The sequence below is a fragment of the Oncorhynchus mykiss genome, chromosome 21 (genome assembly GCF_057628025.1).
Source record: "Oncorhynchus mykiss isolate SJ-2025 chromosome 21, ASM5762802v1, whole genome shotgun sequence".
Classification (NCBI taxonomy): domain Eukaryota; kingdom Metazoa; phylum Chordata; class Actinopteri; order Salmoniformes; family Salmonidae; genus Oncorhynchus; species Oncorhynchus mykiss.
The window spans coordinates 54,532,794-54,545,000 of record NC_143042.1 but is presented as its reverse complement, the minus strand read 5'-3'; the positions used below and the strand labels follow the sequence as shown (position 1 = coordinate 54,545,000).

The following is a 12,207-nucleotide window of genomic DNA, read 5'->3' as shown; positions in this document are numbered from 1 at the left end:
AGGTCATGTTGTCAATCTTGTGGATTTTCAGTACATTTAAACTAACAATGGCTGGTGATCTCTCTCCCTCCCTACCCCCCCTCCCCCTCCCCCTCCTCTCTGTCCAGGGGAGTTTCAGTGGTCTCTGTATCCTGTATGGGACAGTAAATCACAACTCGTCATCAGACTCCCTATTGGTCCAGACCTCCAGCTCTCCCTCGCTCTGTTACTTTGTCTCTGCCATCTCAGTGTGTATAGCAGTGTTCTGTTTCTCTATATCACTGTACTGGATATATACATGCTGTCTGGATGGAGGGGTTAACAGGTGAGTGTTTTTCTACATATCACTGTACATGTCTATCTATCTATATACAGTGCATTCGGGAAAGTATTCAGACCCCTTGACCTTTTCCTTATTTTGTTAGGTTACAACCTTATTCTAAAATGGATTCAATTGCCCCCCCCCCCCCCCCCCCCCCCCCCCCCATCAATCTACACACAATACCGCATATTGATGAAGCAAAAACAGGATTTTAGAGATGTGTGTTAAAAAAAACTGAAATATCACATTTACATAAGTATTCAGACCCTTTACTCAGTACTTTGTTAAAGCACCATTGGCAGCGATTACAGCCTCGAATCTTCTTGGGTAGGACGCTACAAGCTCGGCACACATTTTTCTCTGCATATCCTCTCAAGCTCTGTCAGGTTGGTTGGATAGCAAAGCTATTTTCAGGTCTCTCCAGAGATGTTCGATCGGGTTCAAGTCCAGGCTCTAGCTGGGCCCCTCGAGGACATTCAGAGACTCCTGCGCTGTCTTGGCTGTGTGCTTTGGCTGTGTTTCTTCAGACCAGAGAATCTTGTTTCTCGTGGTCTGAGAGTCTTTGGGTGTATTTTGGAAAACTCCAAGCAGGCTGCCTTGTGCCTTTTACTGAGGAGTGGCTTGTGCAACATTCCGCAATGTCTGTCTAACCTTATGACCTGTATGTGTGTGTGTGTGTCCGTCATTCGTGTGCGTGTTTCCGTATTGGGGTGTGTGTGTGTGTGTGTGTGTGTGTGTGTGTGTGTGTGTGTGTGTGTGTGTGTGTGTGTGTGTGTGTGTTTCCGTATGGGGTGTGTGTGTGTTTCCGTATTGGGGTGTGTGTGTGTGTGTGTGTGTGTGTGTGTGTGTGTGTGTGTGTTTCCATATGGGGTGTGTGTGTGTTTCCGTACGGGGTGTGTGTGTGTGTGTGTTTCCGTATGGTGTGTGTGTGTGTTTCCGTATGGTGTGTGTGTGTGTTTCCGTATGGTGTGTGCGTGTGTTTGTGTATGGTGTGTGTGTGTGTTTCCGTATGGTGTGTGTGTGTGTTTCTGTGTGTGTGTGTGTGTTTCTGTGTGTGTGTGTTTCTGTATGGTGTGTGTGTGTGTATGTGTGTGTGTGTGTGTGTGTGTGTGTGTGTCTGTATGGTGTGTGTTTCTGTATGGTGTGTGTGTGTGTTTCTGTATGGTGTGTGTGTGTGTGTGTTTCTGTATGGTGTGTGTGTTTCTGTATGGTGTGTGTGTTTCTGTGTGTGTGTGTGTTTCTGTATGGTGTGTGTGTGTGTTTCTGTATGGTGTGTGTGTGTGTTTCTGTATGGTGTGTGTGTTTCTGTGTGTGTTTTTCTGAATGGTGTGTGTGTGTGTGTGTGTGTGTGTGTGTGTGTGTGTGTGTGTGTGTTTCCAGAGAGCGTCTATGGCTCAACGTCACCCTGGTGGTGTGTGGCGTGTTTCTCTTCTTCCTCCTGCTGACGGGCTGTGTGTTGAAAAGAGGAAGAGACTCTCTGTGTGACTCTGTCCTACACGCTGTCCCCAACATCACCAGGTACCATACACATCTACCTAAACTTGTATTAGCAGTAGCTTTTCTTCATATAAAATCTCTAAATGGTTTGTGAGTACTGCTACTACCAATACGACTCTAAATGGTTTGTGGGTACTGCTACTACCAATACGACTCTAAATGGTTTGTGGGTACTGCTACTACCAATACGACTCTAAATGGTTTGTGGGTACTGCTACTACCAATACGACTCTAAATGGTTTGTGGGTACTGCTACTACCAATACGACTCTAAATGGTTTGTGAGTACTGCTACTACCAATACGACTCTAAATGGTTTGTGGGTACTGCTACTACCAATACGACTCTAAATGGTTTGTGGGTACTGCTGCTACCAATACGACTCTAAATGGTTTGTGGGTACTGCTGCTACCAATACGACTCTAAATGGTTTGTGGGTACTGCTGCTACCAATACGACTCTAAATGGTTTGTGGGTACTGCTGCTACCAATACGACTCTAAATGGTTTGTGGGTACTGCTGCTACCAATACGACTCTAAATGGTTTGTGGGTACTGCTGCTACCAATACGACTCTAAATGGTTTGTGGGTACTGCTGCTACCAATACGACTCTAAATGGTTTGTGGGTCCTGCTACTACCAATACGACTCTAAATGGTTTGTGGGTACTGCTACTACCAATACGACTCTAAATGGTTTGTGGGTACTGCTGCTACCAATACGACTCTAAATGGTTTGTGGGTACTGCTACTACCAATACGACTCTAAATGGTTTGTGGGTACTGCCACCAATACGACTCTAAATGGTTTGTGGGTACTGCTACTACCAATACGACTCTAAATGGTTTGTGGGTACTGCTACCAATACGACTCTAAATGGTTTGTGAGTACTGCTACTACCAATACGACTCTAAATGGTTTGTGGGTACTATCACCAATACGACTCTAAATGGTTTGTGGGTCCTGCTACTACCAATACGACTCTAAATGGTTTGTGGGTCCTGCTACTACCAATACGACTCTAAATGGTTTGTGGGTACTGCTACTACCAATACGACTCTAAATGGTTTGTGGGTCCTGCTACTACCAATACGACTCTAAATGGTTTGTGGGTACTGCTACTACCAATACGACTCTAAATGGTTTGTGGGTACTGCTACTACCAATACGACTCTAAATGGTTTGTGGGTACTGCTACTACCAATACGACTCTAAATGGTTTGTGGGTACTGCTGCTACCAATACGACTCTAAATGGTTTGTGGGTACTGCTACTACCAATACGACTCTAAATGGTTTGTGGGTACTGCTGCTACCAATACGACTCTAAATGGTTTGTGGGTACTGCTGCTACCAATACGACTCTAAATGGTTTGTGGGTACTGCTACTACCAATACGACTCTAAATGGTTTGTGGGTACTGCTGCTACCAATACGACTCTAAATGGTTTGTGGGTACTGCTGCTACCAATACGACTCTAAATGGTTTGTGGGTACTGCTACTACCAATACGACTCTAAATGGTTTGTGGGTACTGCTGCTACCAATACGACTCTAAATGGTTTGTGGGTACTGCTACTACCAATACGACTCTAAATGGTTTGTGGGTACTGCTGCTACCAATACGACTCTAAATGGTTTGTGAGTACTGCTACTACCAATACGACTCTAAATGGTTTGTGGGTACTGCTACTACCAATACGACTCTAAATGGTTTGTGGGTACTGCTACCAATACGACTCTAAATGGTTTGTGAGTACTGCTACTACCAATACGACTCTAAATGGTTTGTGGGTACTACCACCAATACGACTCTAAATGGTTTGTGGGTACTGCTACTACCAATACGACTCTAAATGGTTTGTGAGTACTGCTACTACCAATACGACTCTAAATGGTTTGTGGGTACTGCTACTACCAATACGACTCTAAATGGTTTGTGGGTACTGCTACTACCAATACGACTCTAAATGGTTTGTGGGTACTGCTACTACCAATACGACTCTAAATGGTTTGTGAGTACTGCTACTACCAATACGACTCTAAATGGTTTATGAGTACTGCCACCAATACGACTCTAAATGGTTTGTGAGTACTGCTACTACCAATACGACTCTAAATGGTTTGTGAGTACTGCTACTACCAATACGACTCTAAATGGTTTATGAGTACTGCCACCAATACGACTCTAAATGGTTTGTGAGTACTGCCACCAATACGACTCTAAATGGTTTGTGTGGACAGTAGTATTGTGTGGACAGTCGTTTTGTGGGCAGGAGTGTGTAAACCTGGATGTTTGTAAAGTGTGTAAACATTCCTATTGCAAATTAATGAATTCTGGATTTTCTCCCTCTATCTAGCTGTGAAGAGGCTCAGTCTAGGACCTGGATCAGTCCTTACACTGGAACACAGTTCTACACTGGACTGTACAATGCTGGGGTCAGTATTAACAGAGTTCTACACTGGACTGTACAGGTCTGGGGTCAGTATTAGAGTTATACACTGGACTGTACAGGTCTGGGGTCAGTATTAGAGTTATACACTGGACTGTACAGGTCTGGGGTCAGTATTAGAGTTATACACTGGACTGTACAGGTCTGGGGTCAGTATTAACAGAGTTCTACACTGGACTGTACAGGTCTGGGGTCAGTATTAGAGTTATACACTGGACTGTACAGGTCTGGAGTCAGTATTAACAGAGTTCTACACTGGACTGTACAGGTCTGGGGTCAGTATTAGAGTTATACACTGGACTGTACAGGTCTGGGGTCAGTATTAACAGAGTTATACACTGGACTGTACAGGTCTGGGGTCAGTATTAGAGTTATACACTGGACTGTACAGGTCTGGGGTCAGTATTAGAGTTCTACACTGGACTGTACAGGTCTGGGGTCAGTATTAACAGAGTTATACACTGGACTGTACAGGTCTGGGGTCAGTATTAGAGTTATACACTGGACTGTACAGGTCTGGGGTCAGTATTAGAGTTATACACTGGACTGTACAGGTCTGGGGTCAGTATTAGAGTTCTACACTGGACTGTACAGGCCTGGGGTCAGTATTAGAGTTATACACTGGACTGTACAGGTCTGGGGTCAGTATTAGAGTTATACACTGGACTGTACAGGTCTGGGGTCAGTATTAACAGACTTATCTGACATCATCACCCCCCCCCCCCCCCTTGTCTTCCTCTTCTCTCTCTCCAGACTGCGGTGTGGGTGAACTTATTTTTCTGGATTCTGATTGGCGTGCTGGTAGTGATCCAGAGAGGTCAAGGGTCCGAGTTTAGAATGACGGCGGCCGACCCCTTAGCCACGCCCTCTGAGACAGAACCTTTCTTCCCACGCCAGGCCCGGCCCCAGTGACTCATAACCGTCTCGCCTTACGACCTGTTGGCTAGACACGTGGAGACACGCACACACACACACACACTCCTCACTGTCTGACCTGTTAGTAGAGAATGAATGAACCTCACCCTATGTATGTTTGAGAGAGTCCTCCTCACACACACACACACACACACACACACACTCCTGGGGTCAGTGTCTATGCGGATCTCTGGTTCTGAGTACTGCGCCCCAGTGAAGCAGAGATGGCCTAGCTGATTTAAGGCAGCATCTGTCTCTTCAAGGATATAACAAGAATATACTAATGGTAACACGTAGAGCCACTGTAGCTTTCTCTGTGGTCACTCCATCCAGTGCCTTGCACTGTGTGTGTGTGTGTGTGTGTGTGTGTGTGCGCGAGACTCCCACTACGGACCACTGCCAAACCAAGGCGACTGGACCACAGTCAGCTTTCAGCAATGTCACACTGTCCTCCAGACAGACCTTATAATGCCTTACTGACCACTGACACAAAGCAACCAGTTTGTTACAGCGTTCGCTTTCTGCCTGCACTTACTTAGATAGTTTTTTTTAAATTATTATTATTAAAAACCAAAAACATGTATTTTAGTTTGAGTGAATTAATTATTGTTGCCATTGCTGATACTGTATTGTTGAATCTTTTTACAGAACTTTATGAAAACAGGTATCGACCATCCAATAAAGATACATTTTTTTATTTGTCAGCTATTCTTAATTCTTTCATTCGTTTTTGTTCTATATTTCATTCTGGGTTGGGCAACCTTAGTGCTGCTGTAGAGTTCAAGGGTGTACAGGCTTTTTAAAAAAATCTAGATAGGAGATTTGATTGGACAGATTGGGAATCATACTGTGTAGGCAGGAGATCTGATTGGACAGATTGGGAATCATACTGTGTAGACAGGAGATCTGACTGGGCAGATTGGGAATCATACTGTGCAGGCAGGAGATCTGACTGGGCAGATTGGGAATCATACTGTGCAGGCAGGAGATCTGACTGGGCAGATTGGGAATCATACTGTGTAGACAGGAGATTTGATTGGACAGATTTGGAATCATACTGTGTAGACAGGAGATCTGATTGGACAGATTGGGAATCATACTGTGTAGACAGGAGATTTGATTGGACAGATTTGGAATCATACTGTGCAGGCAGGAGATCTGACTGGGCAGATTGGGAATCATACTGTGTAGACAGGAGATCTGACTGGGCAGATTGGGAATCATACTGTGTAGACAGGAGATCTGACTGGGCAGATTGGGAATCATACTGTGCAGGCAGGAGATCTGACTGGGCAGATTGGGAATCATACTGTGCAGGCAGGAGATCTGACTGGGCAGATTGGGAATCATACTGTGTAGACAGGAGATCTGACTGGGCAGATTGGGAATCATACTGTGTAGGCAGGAGATCTGACTGGGCAGATTGGGAATCATACTGTGCAGGCAGGAGATCTGACTGGGCAGATTGGGAATCATACTGTGCAGGCAGGAGATCTGACTGGGCAGATTGGGAATCATACTGTGTAGACAGGAGATTTGATTGGACAGATTGGGAATCATACTGTGCAGGCAGGAGATCTGACTGGGCAGATTGGGAATCATACTGTGTAGACAGGAGATCTGACTGGGCAGATTGGGAATCATACTGTGCAGGCAGGAGATCTGACTGGGCAGATTGGGAATCATACTGTGCAGGCAGGAGATCTGATTGGACAGATTGGGAATCATACTGTGTAGACAGGAGATTTGATTGGACAGATTGGGAATCATACTGTGTAGACAGGAGATTTGATTGGACAGATTGGGAATCATACTGTGTAGACAGGAGATTATCCGATGATAGTCTCGGTAATGTGTTTTCGGACCTTCCCTTGGTCGTATTCTCGCGGGGCAGAAATCTCAGAGACCAATTGGTAAACTCTGATTTACCACCCCAAGATATTCCTGAACAACGTCTATTTGCGCCCCTACTGGATGGAAATTACAAATGTAATGGCTGTGCTCAATGCAATGGCACTTATAAATGTAGATCCTTCAAACACCCTCAAACAGGGAAACAGATCCCAATTAAAAGGTGTTATTATGTCCTCCACTAAGGCAGTTATTTATCTTATAACTTGTCCTTGTGGTAAACATTATGTGGGTAAAACAAAGAATTAAAAGTACGTATCTCAGAGCATCGTAGCACCATTAGGTGCCCATTGACTTACCCAAAACTTTACTTATCCAGTTGGGGCCCACTTCTTGGAGGCAGGCCACTCGATTTCGTCTCTGCGTTATATTGGCATCGAACATGTCACCCTCCCTAGGAGAGGGGGTGACCTTGATCATTTATTGTTAAAACGAGAGGCTGCCTGGATCTTTAATATAAAGACCCTTGCGCCCTTCGGTCTCAACGTAGACTTTGATCTGAAGACATTCTTGTGATTATTGTAACTTTGCCATTGTAATTGTTTGTAAGCTTGTGTAGTCAAATTAATCTATGATCGTATGCTCTCCATTTGTTGTTTGTGAACTGTTCTTTGTATGACATTTTAATATTTGACAATTAACCAATGATATTAGGCCACTCTTGGCCATGATTACAGACACATGTGTGTCTTTTGACACGACATAAACGAGTCATCCCGCAGTGTTTGTGATTATACCCTGATGAAGACCGCTTGGCTGTTGGTAATTACATTGGTAATTACATTTTTGCATCTGAGCTCCTCTTTTATTTTCAAGGAGATCTGATTGGACAGATTGTGGAGGGTCTAAGGCCTAATTAGACCCTCTGATAGCCCCTTCAACCGAGTCAGCAAGACTTCAGAGCGAAGTGCTATCCCGACACGCACTGCGATATGTTCGGCGTTTGCGCATTTTCATCTAAAACAATGGAGAGACATTACACATTTTATATGCCGTGTGCAGTTGTTTGTCTGATTTAGAGACTTGACACATGTAGCAGACAAAATACTTCTCAAATGAAAATGTTTAACTGTCACTGAGGTTTATACCTTGTAAAACGAGAACAGATTAGGATTGAATGGCGGGAACCCGGTTACCGAGATTTACCGCCCCAAAACCACTCCATTTCCCAGGTTAAATAACCGCGAGAAACTGGAAAATTATAATACATTATTTATATGAACAGCGTGGCGTGAAATGGAACTGCTAAATTATATGCAATGTCTAAATCTGTCTTCTCCCACGTCTGCGTGATAAATCAACGTTTAGGGTGGGGTACACAGCCCATCTCAGTATCGAGCGCATTTTCACAATGCATGTGTAGACCTCATCACCTCATCATTGTAACTTGTTGTATTGTAACATTTTCTGCAGCCATTTTTTTTTAATTGTAAAGATTTTTATTTATTTTTCTATTGCAGCTGCAGTTTTAAAACTAAAAATCGCTCGAATTTCTTTGATAGATAATCCTGTTCTAGATCGATTTATAGTCCTATACAGTGCCGATTTTAGCATGTAAATCTTGGTGGGGCAAACTCAAAAAATGTTTTGGGGGATGCCAGCAAAAGCCACTACAGTACACAACACTAAACGATACAGTAACTGCACTAGAACGGTGACAAACTGTTAGGGCCTACAAAAAGCAGGTCCCAACAGCGGAGTGATCTTCAGGTCGGAGCTCTAGAAAGAGGCAGAGTTGGATGACCAATCAAAACGTATTTTCCTCACGGAAGTCTGAGATTTCCCAGTTCCAGTTGTTTTGAACGCGGCAGAAGTAATGCTGAATTGACAGAGACCCTCAAACCCAGACTTGGACCACACAACAACTCCACTGAATAGCAGGCTATTGATTGTTTTGCAATTATTGCTGTTAGCCACTGATTCCTTCCAAACAACTCATTGTTGAATTTGTGATTTTCAACTTGTTGTGTAACCAACCATCCAATGGCCGATGAGCACCGCTACATTTTATCTATAATTTCTCTTCGTATGACAAGAATTGAAAAGGATTTGTCAGTAGATTGCCGACTTCATTCAATGATGATGACTGCTTGTCTAGCTTGCTAGCTAAGACTTTGAAGTTGACATGATCAGCCCAATCAAAGCTACGGTAGATATAACGTGATGTGACATCACTTTATCTGTGGCCAATGACCTTGAGCCTTCTTGGCTGGGCACTTCTAATGTAACTCTATGGCAGCACCCAAGGAGCTTGAATTTTCTAGCTCTACCTATAGATTTTCGTGGTGAAGTAGTGTCCCCATGAGTGACAGAACACTGAGCCAATCACATCGCAAACTAGAGAACATTACCAAACCCTACACTCCGTATTTTCCTCTGGCTGCCCCACCACCACAGAAAGCACTGAACTTGGCTGAAACATATGCATTTTGGAGCTGCATTACTCAAGAAAGAAAAGTAGAGACCATGTTTGTATGCGGCTTTATTAATTATTATTTTTTTAGATTGTTTGCAAACTGATATGTGACACGTATTAATGCACAAAATAACTAAACAGGGTGGGCTCAAAACAGGTGGGGCTCTGCCCTGATTGACAGGTCGCCACTGGCCCTATATAGATGTCCGAGCCATATGTAAACAATATGTAGATGTCCTAACCGACTTGCCAAAACTATAGTTTGTTAACAACACATTTGTGGAGTGGTTGAAAAACTAGTTTTAAAGACTTCAACCTAAGTGTATGTTAACTTCCGACTTTTTATACAGTATATTTATATCCAGTTGAAGTTGGAAGTTTACATACACCTGAGCCAAATACATTTAAACTCAGTTTTTCCACAATTCCTGACATTTTATCCTAGTAAAAATTCCCTGTCTTAGGTCAGTTAGGATCACCACTTTATTTTAAGAATGTGAAATGTCAGAATAATAGTAGAGAGAATGATTTATTTCAGCTTTCATTTCTTTCATCATATTCCCAGTGGGTCAGAAGTTTGCATACACTTAATTAGTATTTGGTAGCATTGCCTTTAAAGTGTTTATATTGGGTCAAACGTTTCGGGTAGTCTTCCACAAGCATCCCACAATAAGTTGGGTAAATTTTGTCCCATTCCTCCTGACAGAGCTGGTATAACTGAGTCAGGTTTGTAGGCCTCCTTGCTCGCACACACTTTATCAGTTCTGCCCACAAATGTTCTATAGGATTGAGGTCAGGGCTTTGTGATGGCCACTCCAATACCTTGACTTTGTTGTCCTTAAGCCATTTTGCCAAAACTTTGGAAGTATGGTTGGGGTCATTGTCCATTTGGAAGACCCATTTGCGACCAAGCTTTAACTTCCAGACTGATGTCTTGAGATGTTGCTTCAATATATCCACATAATTTTCCTACCTCATCTATTTTGTGAAGTGCACCAGTCCCTCCTGCAGCAAAGCACCCCCACAACATGATGCTGCCACCCCCGTGCTTCACGGTTGGGATGGTGTTTTTCGGCTTGCAAGCCTCCCCCTTTTTCCTCCAAACATGACGATGGTCATTATGGCCAAACAGTTCTATTTTTGTTTCATCAGACCAGAGGACATTTCTCCAAAAAGTACAATCTTTGTCCAGATGTGCAGTTACAAACTGTAGCTTGACTTTTTTATGGAGGTTTTGGAGCAGTGGCTTCTTCCTTGCTGTGCAGCCTTTCAGGTGATGTCGATAAAGGACTTGTTTTACTGTGGATAAAGATACTTCTGTACCTGTTTCCTCCAGCATCTTCACAAAGTCCTTTTCTGTTGTTCTGGGATTGATTTGCACTTTTCGTACCAAAGTACGATCATCTCTAGGAGACAGAATGCGTATCCTTCCTGAGCGGTATGACGGCTGGTGTCCCATGGTGTTTATACTTGCATACTATTGTTTGTACAGATGAACGTGGTACCTTCAGGCGTTTGGAAATTGCTCCCAAGGATGAACAAGACTTGTGGAGGTCTACCATTTTTTTCTGAGGTCTTGGCTGATTTCTTTAGATTTTCCCATGAAGTCAAGCAAAGAGGTTCTGAGTTTGAAGGTAGGCCTTGAAATACATCCACAGGTACACCTCCAATTGACTCAAATGACGTCAATTAGCCTATCAGAAGCTTCTAAAGCCATGGCATAATTTTCTGGAATTTTCCAAGCTGTTTAAAGGCACATTCAACTTAGTGTATGTTGACTTCTGACCAACTGGAATTGTGATACAGTGAATTATAAGTGAAATAATCTGTCTGTAAACAATTGTTGGAAAAATTACTTTAAGAAATTTGTAGAGTGGTTGAAAAACGAGTTTTAATGACTCCAACCTAAGTGTATGTAAACTTCCGACTTCAACTGTGTCCTATATATATATATATATATATATATATATTGATGTCCTAGCCCTATATACATTAATTATAGATGTCCTAGCCCTAAATATATATATTTATATATAATGTCCTAGCCTACCTCTTTCAGGTAATACATTCAATTCAGTATTAGCCTTATATATATGTTAATTAATGATGGATTATGTCTAATAAGCTTCTAATTTATAGCTTCTGTCTCTTGCGTAATACCCAAGCGCCTGAGCTCTGCTCACCTCCCCTTTAAAAAAACGTTCCTTAGCTCTTGGTCCCATGCAGGAAAAACTAGAATAGCTTGTTGGATATACATTTTTTTTTAGCATTTCTTATACCAATAGAAGGATCCTTCTTTTCTGCCGAATGTTACAATACAGCAGCCAATAGAACGAAGCACGAATGACCGATGACGATAGACTATAGCAGTTATTTATTCAGACCCATAAACATTCAATATCCGTGAAGAGAATTGAGGGCCTATATAGCTAGCATAATAACTGCTTATGAAGAATAGAAGTCTATTGTTTAGGGACAGAAGATAGATAGAGTTTTTTTTTACATTTTAACTGCTAAGTTTACCATCCCGGGGTCTCTGTCGGGGCTTTGTTCTTCAGCCGTTCTTATTCTCTCACTCTCTTTCTCTCCCCTCCTCCATCTCTCCCCTCCTCCTTCTCTCCCCTCCTCCATCTCTCCCCTCCTCCTTCTCTCCCCTCCTCCATCTCTCCCCTCCTCCATCTCTCCCCTCCTCCTTCTCTCCCCTCCTCCATCTCTC

At 43.0% G+C, this 12,207-nt stretch overlaps 1 protein-coding gene across 1 annotated transcript in view; it reads left to right on the top strand.

The window, feature by feature from the left end:
* Nucleotides 1-5,868, top strand: part of LOC110500796 (transmembrane protein 179B) — an 11,011-nt gene extending 5,143 nt beyond the window's left edge. Inside the window, exons 2-5 of the mRNA XM_036958315.2 lie at nucleotides 108-304; nucleotides 1,682-1,819; nucleotides 4,157-4,235; nucleotides 5,003-5,868. Of these exons, the coding sequence (XP_036814210.2) occupies nucleotides 108-304; nucleotides 1,682-1,819; nucleotides 4,157-4,235; nucleotides 5,003-5,161 (573 nt within the window). The 3' untranslated portion in view covers nucleotides 5,162-5,868. The remainder of the gene's footprint in view (nucleotides 1-107; nucleotides 305-1,681; nucleotides 1,820-4,156; nucleotides 4,236-5,002) is intronic.
* The last annotated feature ends 6,339 nt before the right edge of the window (nucleotides 5,869-12,207 follow it).